General features: G+C 36.4%; 1 protein-coding gene across 4 annotated transcripts; it reads left to right on the plus strand.

Moving 5' to 3' along the window:
- Nucleotides 1-1,589: 1,589 nt before the first annotated feature.
- On the plus strand, nt 1,590-13,075 carry LOC140021113 (paired amphipathic helix protein Sin3-like 3). 4 transcript variants are annotated; one of them, XM_072071868.1, is made up of 24 exons: nt 1,592-1,821; nt 1,917-1,961; nt 2,068-2,223; nt 2,770-2,925; nt 3,035-3,221; nt 3,304-3,402; nt 3,584-3,757; nt 3,829-4,078; nt 4,533-4,669; nt 4,986-5,058; nt 5,425-5,699; nt 5,793-5,947; nt 6,300-6,415; nt 6,493-6,747; nt 8,127-8,774; nt 8,904-8,983; nt 10,420-11,058; nt 11,177-11,277; nt 11,359-11,497; nt 11,596-11,748; nt 11,872-12,035; nt 12,104-12,215; nt 12,320-12,497; nt 12,587-13,075. In XM_072071868.1, exons 3-23 carry the CDS (start codon nt 2,150-2,152, stop codon nt 12,485-12,487), a joined length of 4,155 nt encoding a protein of 1,384 aa, XP_071927969.1. In that variant the 5' UTR covers nt 1,592-1,821; nt 1,917-1,961; nt 2,068-2,149; the 3' UTR covers nt 12,488-12,497; nt 12,587-13,075. The 4 variants fall into 4 exon arrangements, with proteins under 4 accessions (XP_071927968.1, XP_071927969.1, XP_071927971.1 ...); XM_072071870.1 differs by having other exon boundaries at nt 12,688-12,770; XM_072071867.1 differs by having other exon boundaries at nt 1,590-1,821; nt 12,320-13,075.
- The last annotated feature ends 493 nt before the right edge of the window (nt 13,076-13,568 follow it).

Genomic DNA, 13,568 nt, shown 5'->3' on the forward strand with positions numbered 1-13,568 from the left:
AAACCTAAGATCTCACAAACAAGCTGACCCCATCTCATGGGCTGGCCTTTTGCAGTTGATCCAATCACATGGTTCCCATTGAACCCCATTTCATGCAGATGCAGGAGCACATTCTTGTCAAGCTTCTCCAGCAAAGCAGACTGAGGCCCATCCAAAGGAAAGCCAGTAGGAGGCAACTTGGTTACATTCCTTGAGAATTAAGATCAGCAAATAGGAATAGATAGGCCCTTGCTTTTAACAGGCGCTAAAAATGTGGAGAAGGTCATGTAATGTTGCCCCCAATTTTTCTTCTTACACTTTTCAGAATGGATCAAAATTCAGCTTGCCATGGAAAAAGTTTTAGAATTTTCGGTTATTACTTATGACATATTGGTGGAAAAAAATTGCCCTCGCAACTAATTAAAACCTCTATGCAGTTTGATGCTGATCCAGATTGACATGGTATAGATTGCTTTTACCATTTTAATTTTCTATTCATACTAAAAGAGTTTTTTTAGCTGGTGTCCATTGAGCACTTATTAATATGCATAAAATTCAATTACTCTACCATGTATATACGTAGATTAATAATTATTATTTTTCATTACATTTATATAATTTTCTTATTTAATCTTATATACCCTCTTTTGTATTTATTTTTTTTCTAATTAGTCTTACATTTTAAAAAATATGATGTTTTAAATATATTTTAACAAGTACCAATGAACACCTGTTATATATACCCGTACTAAAATAAAATATTGCAAAGAATCTACAATGTTTAATTAAAAAACGAAAACTTAGATATTCTTTTATTCCAACCCAACTCATATTACAGGGGTTAAATCCAAATTTTATTAGTCTTTCGAAAGCAATTTGATGATTAGTCCGCTCATTACCTCGTACTAAACAAAAGTTGGGACATTTTGGCCTTGTTTGAATCGTAGTTTTCTGTAGAAATATTTTTACTTTCTTTGCAAACATATTTTTTTATTATTTTCTACTTCATACATATCATATTTTTACAGTATATATTTTTTTTTTACTAAAACTCCTAATCTAACCAAAATTATACCATCCCCTGCCAATTGGAGTCCTAGATTCCCCATAAAGGCAACTCAAGTACATTAAGAAAACCCAACATGCACGATTGCCAAACAATTCTATTTCCTTAATCAGACAATTCTGCCCCTTAGCATTGCCCAAAATTGAAAAAATCACCGCCTTAATTTCCTTAATTTTTTTTTCCCAGAACAAAAGATCAAAAAAAAAAAAAAAAAAAAGAAACCCCGATAATACCAAAACTTACCTAAGCACCACCTCAAATAGTCTCCTATTGAACCACATCACCTCAATATTTATCCACACTAAATAATCTTCCAATTCTTAAAACACCCTTCATAACCTCCTTTAATTACCACGTTCCTTTCTCTTATACCCCTCCACCTCCACCTAGGACTCCTGCCACTGCCTACCGCCGGTTTCCAGTCAACAACTTACTAGAAACAGTACCTACGAATTGACACTTCTACCCTCGTCTCCCCCAAGCTTCCCCCTGTATGCTTCCGTTGCCATACTTTTTTTTTATATCCTTCCCATACTACAACACCAAACCAAAGCACACAAAAAAAATTTTCGCACACAACACACACTAAAACATAGCTTTCTCTCCCTCCCTCCCTCCCAGAAAACCAGCTCAAATTCTTGAATATATGAATAAATATATGCAAAAATATTATTCTTTTGAACAGTGATAATTGAAATTCATTAAAAACAGGTGACGATTACAGAGCCGGAAAGCTCTATTGTTGATTTTTTTTTCAGAAGTTGAAGGATCTCAGCGTAAATTTTTAACTCTTTTTCCCACATTTTTTGTTTTGGATGATTGTTTAATTATGCTTTTCGTGAATTTCAAGTAATGAGAAACTTGTGAACAGAATTTTGCAGGATTTGTCGATATTTCGTGAGTGATCTCTGTAACGGTATGGATTATGGCTGTTACGTTGAGTGATTGTGTTTTTTACGTGGTTTGTTAGATCTGTTTGCTGAATGAGTATGTTTCTCAATTGTTTTATTTCAATGTTGCAGGAATTTTGATTTTTTTTCCTGGAATTGGAGTGAATAAAAGAATAAAATTTTTTGACGAAATTGATGAATAATTAACGGAGAGATGAAGCGGTCAAGAGATGATACGTATACGAGTTCTCAACTTAAGCGCCCTATGATGTCTTCTCGGGCTGAACCGTAAGCTGTCTCATCATCTTTTCACTTGAATTATATTTTGGATTTTTTTTCGCTTTTCATTTACATGAAATTATATGTGACTATTGGGTTTAGTGGTTGTGTTTTGATGATTAGATTCTCAAATAACCATTTTTTTTCCTTGTAAGAAGATGTAACTGTCTATCGACATTGAAGTTTGTAGCTCTTCTAAGCTAATTATGGTTTTATTAGTAAGTCTTCAATACCGTGTCAGTGCTCGTTATATTACCTGTTTTAGCAATCGCTGTTTCATCTTCTATTTCTTTGGAATGCTCTTTTTATAATGTCCACGTGGTGAATGCAATGTTACTAGTAGGTAAAAGATCAGATCTTTATAGAAAGATTAGCAGCTCATAGTAGAAATGGGAACTGTTCTTTAATATGCGTCACATTTATGAAGAAGTAAAGCTCAAATCGGATTTCGTTGGTAATAATTATAAAGCTTGCTTGCTTTAGTGTGGACATAATTTGGGAATCTTTATAATTGCAAGTGATTGATTTACCAATTTGTGTTTTCTGATAATGAAGCTCTGGGCAATCACAATTGATGGGCGGAAGTGGCGCACAGAAGCTAACGACTAATGATGCATTGGCATATCTCAAGGCTGTAAAGGACATCTTTCAAGACAGACGAGACAAATATGATGAGTTTCTTGAAGTCATGAAGGATTTTAAAGCTCAAAGGTTTGGGACTTTATTGGGTTTGTGCCACTTTTCTTTACATTCTTGTTCCTTCCTTGATGCTTGCTAATTGATTATTCTTGTATTATACTCCTGAATGGCTTGCTTGTAGGACTGACACATCCGGTGTCATATCGAGAGTGAAGGAATTATTTAAAGGACACAGAGACCTGATTTTGGGTTTCAATACCTTTTTACCAAAGGGATATGAAATTATCCTTCCACCTGAGAATGAACCACCTCCTTTGAAGAAGCCGGTTGAATTTGAAGAAGCAATCAGTTTTGTGAACAAAATTAAGGTGAAAGTTTTGTGCTTTGGTTGAACTTCAAACTGTAGTCTTAACATTGATGTTCTTACATCTGAAGGTCTTTGTTTTACAGACTAGATTTCAAGGTGATGACCATGTGTATAAATCTTTTCTTGACATTTTGAATATGTACAGAAAGGAGAATAAAAAAATCACAGAGGTTTATGAGGAGGTATGTTTCTTTTGTTTCTCTTTTTTTTTTTTTTTGTCCAATTTACTTATTTTGTAACCTTTAATGTTTCCTTGTGTGCCTGCTCCCATTCATTTGATTTTAAATTTTAAGTAACACAATTTTTCTCTGTTAAGATTGTCATCGATGAAGATGGTATGATCTATACATCATTGCTTTTCAGGTTGCTGATCTTTTTCGTGACCACAGTGACCTTCTTGTTGAGTTCACTCATTTTTTACCTGAGACCCAAGCTGCAGCATCTGCCCGTAATGCTCAGCTTGGTCGGAATTCTTCCCTGCGTCGTGATGACAGAGGCTCTCCCATGACAATGGCAAGGCCTATGCATTTTGATAAGGTAGTTGCAAATAATGATACAGTTTCTTATTTCTTCTCAGTGTGCATAGTTGTTAATGCTGTTCTCTACAGAAACCTTCTTCAGCATATGGGGACTATGACCCAAGTGTTGATCGACCGGATCGGGATCCTGAGAAAGTACTGATGCGATCTGACAAGGAGCTGAGGAGGCGTTTCAAAGAAGAGGAGAAGAGACGAGAAGGCAGAGAGCTAAGAGAACAAGAGTATGATGCTAGGGATTTAGATGATGGGACACATCATTTTTCTCACAGGAGGAAATCTGGTCTCAAGGAAGATTCTGATGGCGCTTACTATCATCAAGGTATAGTAGATACTGAGCATAATATTGTAAGAGTAGGTAGTTCTTACATGAGCGTGAAGGTGTCCTTACTTCTTCTTCTTCTTCCTTTTTTTTGTAATTAAAAAATAAAAAACTTTTTTTTGGCTCTATGCATTTGTTACTACACCATCAGAGTAAGATCAGCACTACAAAAAACAGTAAAAATCTCTTACGAACTTGTAAAACATCATCATCTCTTCCTCCAACTGAAAGAAGGAGAACAATTTTCATGGACGTATATGCTATGTAACTGTAGTAATCTATAGAAAACAAGGTTTAATAATACTTCTTTGTTGTTTTCAGAGTGACAAGTGGGGAAATATGTATTATAAACCCGTGCATTTTATTTTAACTAGATGTTTCCATCGCTTGCTTTTGGCCAACTATAATTACTATCAATGCTTATCACTTTTATGATCCTACTATACCGTGCCAGGCATGCAAGGCCAAGCGCTTGCTTTCCGTGAGAAGGTGAAGGAGAGATTACTGAATTCTGATTATTACCGGGAATTTTTGAGGTGCCTTCACAACTACGGCAATGAAATAATCACAAAATCCCAGTTGGAAAATCAGGTATCACTCTTTTTCCCTTCCATTTTACGTTTAGTTTTTCTATCAATGTCCAAGTTTAAAGTTGTTGGAAGTCTGTCTTGATATGATGCCTATAATGGATGTCTTTTTAGTGGATTCATAGTTAACAAACTTTAAAAGGCTTGAAAATCTTTTAGCAATTGACTTTTTTCAGTCAAAGTTATATATGGATTCTTAAAGTACAAATGTTAATCATTCAGTCTGTGGCTTTTGTAAATATTCTGAAACTGAGTAAACCCCAGAACATACCTGTGCTTGTATGATCATGAATTTGGATGAAAACTTTTCATTGTTTCAGGTGGCTAATTTGCTTGAAGGACATCCAGACCTTATGGAAGAATTCAATGAATTTGTAGCTCGTGATAAAACTGGTAATATATGATTTCCACATTTTCTTTGTTTTTTTTCCTTATTGACAGTATTATATTCTTTTGTAAAACTGTTCAATCGTCTTCCCTTGATTTTTTTGCCTGCATTTATCTGATCAAACCTTTTTAGTAGATGTTTGTCTTGCTGCTGTTATGAGTAAACGTAAGTAAGAGTTCTTTGTTTTTTGGCTTAGTGCTCAGTTACTTACCTAGGATAAGTGCCACAACAGATATAGGAGAATTGTAACCACAGTTGCCCTTGGTAGAATTCTGAAATCACTGAAATGTTGAACCCTTTTCTTTGTGTGTCTGATAATTTGATGGATTCATGGAAGGTTCATAAGCTCCATCTAATTTAGTACATTGCAGGATCCTTGTGGAATGATGGACAAATTTCTAGATCAGTGAAGGTAGAGGATAGAGAAAGAGACAGAGAATGGGACAGGGAAGAGAGAGATAAAGATCATAGTAATAGAGAAAGGGACAGATCTGACAGAGGGTTGGCCTTTGGTTTTAAAGATGTTGCTGGGCCCAGGATCTCCTCATATGCAAGCAAGGATAAGTTTTTGGCAAAACCAATTCAAGAACTTGACCTTTCTAACTGTGAGCGCTGCACTCCCAGTTATCGACTTCTTCCAAAGAATGTATGCATCATTCAGTAATGTTTATTTATGTCAAAGATGTTTCACTTAAGAAGCATTTCTGCTCATTCTTTATTTGATTCTACCTTTGTACAGTATCCAATTCCTTCAGCAAGCCACAGAACTGAAATTGGCGCTCAAGTACTAAATGATCATTGGGTATCTGTCACTTCTGGAAGTGAGGATTACTCTTTCAAACACATGCGCAAGAACCAATACGAGGAAAGCTTGTTCCGTTGTGAAGATGACCGGTTAGAAACTGTCTTGACATTTTTATTACGTTATTCTTTTATGCAAAAATTTCTCATTATTTGCCTCTTCTTTTTCATCAGTCCAGTCATTTTGTTTCTGTCTGATTTTTGCCTCTTGAGGTTTCATCTGCAATAGGCGTCAACTTACCTCGTCATTGCATTCACTTAAATATGCATTGATTACTCATCACTGTTATCATTTATCTCTTCTTTTGTGCAATTTTTCATTGGTTAAGCTTCTACTTTCCCTTGTCTATTACTATATACAAATATTCCTGGATATACCTTTTGTGCTTCCATTATATATTTCTCACATAAGGTTTAGTAATCTGTAAAGAACTATTGTTGACAGGTTTGAATTGGATATGTTGATAGAGTCGGTGAATACAACAACAAAACGTGTTGAAGATTTGTTAGACAAGATGAATGATGACTCGAGTCCAATTTGTGTTGAAGACCACTTTACTGGTAATCAGCTGTTAAATGCTGCAGTAAGCAAGAACGATGCTGTCAGTCTTAGTGCTCATCTCTTCATTTTGTTGTAGCTCTAAATCTTAGGTGCATTGAACGTCTGTATGGTGACCATGGGCTTGACGTGATGGATGTGCTGAGGAAGAATGCCCCTCTTGCATTGCCAGTTATATTAACTCGCTTAAAACAAAAACAAGAGGAGTGGGCAAAGTGTCGTTCTGACTTTAACAAAGTATGGGCTGAAATCTATGCGAAGAACTATCATAAATCACTTGATCATCGCAGCTTCTATTTTAAACAGCAGGACACGAAAAGCTTGAGCACTAAAGGTAACTTAAATTGACTTTATTTGGGTTTAGGATAATTTATTTCCATACTTTAACCATGCCATGCTCATTCTTTAAGCTAGTAGTTCTTGTTGCAAATTATTACAAGAACAAAGATATCACAGGAAGTCTTGCGAGTTAATATATGTAACTAAGGTAATATAGTTTTTCACATATCTTCTTTTTTTTTTTGGGGAATGAATGTCCTATTTTGACCACATAGATATGCCTAATAAAAAAAAAGTGAGATTTTCAACAAAACAAAAGAGAGCATGAAACATGTGTAGCCAATAAGCTTGTCAGTATTAACTTTAACAGACAAGCAAGAAACGTGTCAAGCCACGACCTTTTCCGTTACAAATGTATTAACAAATATGCCTAACTTTGTATGGAAATTTATTTGGTGCAACACAAGAAGGGAAGAATCAATAAACTTTTCTCGAATGGAGCTGGTATATCTAATAGCCGTGGAAACAGGGTTCACGTCGTTGTTGCAATCAGTTCTTCTATATTCTTTCATATAGCTGTACATCTCAGTTTGCAAATGGGTCTGTGTTTCCATATGCAGTCCTAACCGCCGTGACTCATTATCGAGTTTCATCTTTAAATTTCTTACCATTTTCTTGTTAAGCATTTATTATAAGTTATAGTGAGAAGGCATACAGGTGAAGTGTAATTCAAGTGAGAGAAAAGAACTAGGTTAATTAAAAGCATCCTAACATCATTATCTACTATTTTCCTATAATATCCCAGTACACTATTTCAATTACTATGTACTTTTTGCATAGATGTGCTTAGGTCAGGTGCTACTATCTTAAACGCCGCTCACTTCTCTACCCTACAGCATGGTCTAGAGTTTACTCACTACCACCAACAATGTTCTCTGCTGATTAGATCCTAATCTCTTCTTGCTTTGCCAGAACACCATCTAGCTCTTGTTGTGATCTCATTTCTGGTATCCTTAACGCTGCCTGTTACTCTGCATATGACAAGAGAAAATTTTTACCCTTTGCCCCTTTTCTTTAATCCTCATTTTTTGCTACCTAAAACATGCAAATTTGATGTGAAACTCAGTGTTCTTGCTCCAACTTTTTGGATTCTTCTGCCTCTGAAAATTCTTGAATTAGATTCTAAATCTAATAGAAGTCCTTGGTTTTAAAAGTCGTTGCTTTATTTGATGGATATAAAAGATGGCATTGATTTTTCTAACATCTGATTTATGTTTCTTTGGCTAATTTTTCTGGAGAAGTATTGATCACAGAAAGTAGAGACACAGCCAAAGAAGTTGTCTCAGATCTCCCAAATTTCAGTTTAGCTAATGACTGGGACCAAATTGTCTCTTTCGTTATTTCCTTTCACTGATGTTGCTCTTCTTGATGCAGCACTATTAGCTGAGATCAGAGAAATCTTTGATAAAAGGAGCCAAGAAGATGATATGCTGTTGTCTACAATTTCTGGAAGGAGACAGCCTTTAGTTCCTCACTTGGAATTTGAGTATCCTGATCCTGATATCCATGAAGACCTATATCAACTGATCAAATATTCTTGTGGGGAAGTTTGTACCTCCGAACAGTTGGATAAAGTTATGAAGATTTGGACCACTTTCCTGGAACCAATGCTTGGTGTTCGCTCCAGGCCTCAGCGTGAGGACACTGAGATTGTTCGAAAGGCTAGCAATTGTTCTGTTAGAACTATTACCAATACTGTTTGTGGGAGTGATGGTAGTCCTCCTGGCAGTGCATCTGCCATTGCTTGCAAACAGTCAGATGCTTCTAAAATTACAGAGGAAAGTATTCCCTCTGAACGCTCAACTTCAAGAAATGGTGGTAATGAAGTTAAAGATGATGACTCACATGATGCAGCACATAAGAGTGACAGTTTAGGCAATGCTTCACAACCTGCAAAGATCTGCAATGATGGCATTGTGGCAGATGAATTTTCTCAGATCAGCAAGCTAGCTTCTCTTGGCGAGCAGCTAACGAGTTCTAGTGCTGATGGACATGAAAGAGCTAATGCAGAAAATGCTTCAGGTACAAAAATTCTTATGATGTATCAACTTAGGACGCTTTGCTTCTTCCCTATAATCATTGTGGCATTTCTAATTGCTTTCATCATTTAAATTCTCATAATCGAAATTGTGATGCATTTTTTACTTCTAGGATCCTGTGCTACTCCTGGCAAACCTGGTGATGTCACTGCTGAAATTGAGCTTCAGATGAGAGCTAGTAATGAATCTCAGGTATGACCTGTAGTGTATTTAGCTAGGAATGAATAATCCAGTTGATAAATAGACACTCTTTTTTTTGTCTGTTTAGGAACTTAGTCTGTGCTCCCCTTCCCCCATCTGTCCACCAAACATCTTCACCTGATTAATAAGGTGGTCTTTTAAAGTGGTGGGATAGAAAATTATGTTTGAAATAATTGGAAAAAGGAGAAAATATTTTCACACAGGACAGGAGTTGCATGCTTTTAAGAAACAAGTTGCATGCTTTTAAAACTTTTGAGTTGCATCTGTTGTTGCTCATGTAGAATCTATAGTGAAACCCAATAGTGCTTCAAATTGACTTCTCGCTGGGGAACTAATCCTTCCTCATATTTGGCTATTCTTTTTACAAGTTAATCAATAGTTTCTTTTGGGAAGTAGATATGGTCTCAGCATGTTCTCTGTGGGTTAGACGTCTCTCTTCCACACCTGGTAAATACTGCTACACAAGCCAGCTGTCTTTCATGGGTGGATAGATCACTGTAGTTAGCATACTTATATTTTAGTTCATCTGTGCTTCTTGATGGTTTGCAGGCCTATACATTGCAGGAATATTTTATTTACTAATTGGTCAAAAAAGTTATATTTCTATACTTGTATCCAAGTGAAAATAGCCACAAAAAAAAAAAAAGCCTTTCACTTGTGAATAGCCTTTGAAAAATCATTCACTATGTCGGTTACTCATTTTATGGGCTGAACTTACTTTCTCAAGTAAAACAGACAAGTATTTTCTTTACCATATTAAGGGACAAGTATTGTTGCAGACCGATAAAAAGATATCTTTGCAATTTTTGTTCTTATTTTAAAGCCCGTGACCTCACTTAAGCATCCCTTCCTTCCGACATACACACACCAATTAAGAACATCTGTAAACCTTTAGAATATAAAACTTAAAATGCAACAATGAGACCCAGGGTTCAGTAAAAACCCGGCGGGTGGGGGTATGTGCCTGATCCAGCTGATTACACACCAATTTGACTGCATCTTTGAGGACTCAATATGGCTCAATCAATCTGGTTTTAAGTTGCTGTGGATACAGTTTAGGTGAAATAGAAAAAAGGCAAAGAAGAAGAAGCTTCAGTCACTTCACAATCTACATGAATTGTAACAAACTGCTTCTTTCATAAATTCCTAACCTTGAAACATCTGATGCCTCTCAATTTTAGTAATTGGAGCTGTTAATGCTGCAAGATTAGAAGCTGAGCTGGTTTGTGTTGTGAATTTGTGGGGTTTAAAAGTCCATATCGGAGATGATCTTTTGTGATTGCAATATTTTGAGCTCAGCCGTGGCTCACATGGCTCTTGACTTAGAGTTTGATCTGTCAATGGATCTTTTTTTTTTTGAATTTTGTAAGCATCTGTTGACACTTCTTGTTTTTTAATCTTAGTTTTGGACACTGTGTATTTCACAGAATGCTGATTGTACTCAACCTGAGTCATCTTCAGCTGTTACTGCTCCAGAAGGCTTCAAAATTCAGAAATTCCAAGAAGAATCTGTAGCCCACTTCAAAATGGAGAGAGAGGAAGGGGAATTATCTCCTACTGGTGATTTTGAGGAGGATAATTTTGCAGAATGTAAAGAGGTGGAACGTGATGCAAAGGTTAATGCTCATAAGACGCAGCATCAGGATGTAACTGGAGGAGGAGAAACTTGTGGCGGAGATGCAGTAGGAGAAAATGATGCCGATGGTGATGATGAAGGTGAAGAAAGTGCTCGTAGGTCATCAGAGGACAGTGAGAACGCTTCTGGAAATGGTGATGTTTCAGCAAGTGAATCTGCTGATGGAGAGGAGTGCTCTCCTGAAGAGCCTGATGAAGATGGAGAGAATGATGCAAATGATAACAAGGCTGAAAGTGAGGCTGAGGCAGAAGGAATAGCAGATGCTCATGATGTTGAAGGGGATGGAGCTGTTTTGCCACACTCAGAACGATTTCTGCAGGCAGCTAAGCCTCTAACAAAGTTAATTCCTCCAGGATCACCTGAAGGGGATAAGGGTTATCAGATCTTCTACGGGAATGATTCCTTCTATGTGCTTTTCAGGCTTCACCATGTAAGTACTTTGTTATTTGAGAGCAAATGCCAGCTTCCTGTGTGACTGGATCAGTTTCTGGGCTTTTACATGCAATTTTTTTTCACTCACATGAATGTTGTTCTTTGATATATGACAGATACTGTATGAAAGAATACACAAGGCAAAGTTGCATTCTTCTTCTGCTGAAAATAAATGGAGGGTTTCAAATGATACAAATCCAACAGACTCCTATGCTAGGTAGTTCATTTACATGGTAATCATTATGACAGACTTTCTGGCCACCACCATTCTTATAATTGAAAGCTCTCGTGTTTACAGGTTTATGAATGCTCTTTACAGTTTACTAGATGGTTCTGCTGATAATGCCAAGTTTGAGGATGACTGCCGGGCTATTATTGGAACTCAATCTTATCTTCTTTTTACATTGGACAAGCTTATATATAAACTTGTCAAACAGGTGAGTGGCATGCTACTGGTAATCTATCTTTGTGACCTTAATTTATGACCTTCTGTACTCTGTAAGCTGAAGTTAAATGCCTCTGATGTCTCCTTTAGCTACAAACTATTGCAACCGAGGAGATGAACAACAAACTTCTTCAACTACAAGCATACGAGAGATCAAGAAAACCGGGAAAATTTGTTGATTGCTACTACAATGAAAACGTCCACGTCTTTCTTAATGATGAGAACATTTATCGAATAGAATGTGTAAGTTATTGCAACTTTTACCTGGTTTTCTCTTTCAAAACAGTATATTTGTTTTTCCTCTTCAGGATGATCTCTTCCTCATAAGGTTATACTTCTAAAGTAATCTGTATGATTCTACTGCAGTCATCTGTGCCAACAAGATTGTCTATACAGCTCATGGACTGTTCGTTTGATAAACCAGATTCAAATGCTGTTTCTATGGATCCAAACTTTGCAGCTTATCTGACAGAGTTTCTGTCTGTTGTTGTTCCTGAGAGAAAGGTCAATCCTGGGTTGTACTTGAGAAGGTACTACTTCAACACATTGTAACTTGTAGAATGAATTATGCTTACACTGATGACTCTTATTTTGTTAGAAATAAGCGGAAATATATGCATTTAGATGAAAATGATGCTTTCATGGAGGCTAGTAAGGGACTTGTGATGCGTAATGGTCTGGAGTGTAAGATTAATTGCAACACATCAAAGGTATTCTATTTTACTCATTGAGTTCAAGCACAAAATAACAAGTGCAATCTATTGATTCGTAGAAACTTAAAAGTGGTTGTTATGTGTCCTCTTTGTGTTTGTAGGTATTTTATGTTTTAGACACTGAAGACCTTTTGTTAAGGAGGAGGAAGAAGAGGAGAATTTCGCATGAGAATGGCTCATGCAATGGGCATGCAAAGTCTTCAAATGGTTTTTTCAATAAAATTTGGGACAAATTGCTGTTTAGTCAATATGCAGTTCTGCAGGAGTAACAGTTGATAGGTGTATCTTCGTCCTTTACTCCGGAATGTGCATCTCTCACAGTATTTAGCCTTTATATATGCTAATAACTTCATGTTTATGTACTACAGAACTTTCGAGTTAGCTATGCCTAGTATCTTGCATGATCTGAAACCTCAGACATCGGTATCTTTCTTTCTCTTTTGACTCCTTTCTCTTGGTTTCAATACAGAGTACAGAATATAGAGCTCCTGATATTTCTGTCAGTGTATTCTTCAGTGGTGAACCATGCACATTAGGTAGAGGTGTTCGAAATTAGTTTACACCAGAAGTGGATATACTACTTGATCTCTGCTTTGTCATGTAATCTAGCTCTCATCAAATGAATAAGGATGAGCTAAAGAGATACTAGTGGCTTAGGAGTTACATTTTCTGTTCAAATCTTGGAGATAGCAATGATGTGTATATATTGGCACCGTGATACATACCTTTTGTTGGTGACCATTCAGGCCTTTTCTTTTCAAGTTGCTTTCAGAACGCATGTGTAGGAAAAACATGTCCTGGTTTCTTTTCGACTAAAACAACTCTTTATTCAGTAAAGTACATTGTTTTTGCCTTTAGTTTTAATTTTCTTTAAGATGACTATTTCATGAGAACTGGAGTTTTAAGGGGTGAGATATAACGAAAACTGCATGCTACGGGAGCTGAATTCGCTTCGCATGCCAGCAGACTGCGGGGAAATAATAAAAAAATATTTGTGGCTACGGCCCTAAGATAAAAACATCTATGGTCCAAGTTATTGATCTAGGAGATCGGACTAGCTGAAGGGGTAATTGGATAAGTGAGTGATAGCCATTTCGACGGTAAGTTACATGTTCAGGCGTCAAGCAAGATCCATAACCTCTATAGTTACCTGCCACAATTGTACTCTAAAATGTATATGCACAAACAAAACTAATGTGTATGCTAATGCAATTAATGTAATGAATGTTGGTATAAAACAATTTTAGGTACTTTTAACCCCTAAAACGTGCAAGTTAATGTTGCTTTGCAGTAGTTTGAATTTATGCATTTGTTTGATTGTATAAATTTGTTATTTCAGTGCATAGCTCA

The sequence above is a fragment of the Coffea arabica genome, chromosome 11e (assembly GCF_036785885.1).
Source record: "Coffea arabica cultivar ET-39 chromosome 11e, Coffea Arabica ET-39 HiFi, whole genome shotgun sequence".
NCBI classification, from domain to species: Eukaryota; Viridiplantae; Streptophyta; class Magnoliopsida; order Gentianales; family Rubiaceae; genus Coffea; species Coffea arabica.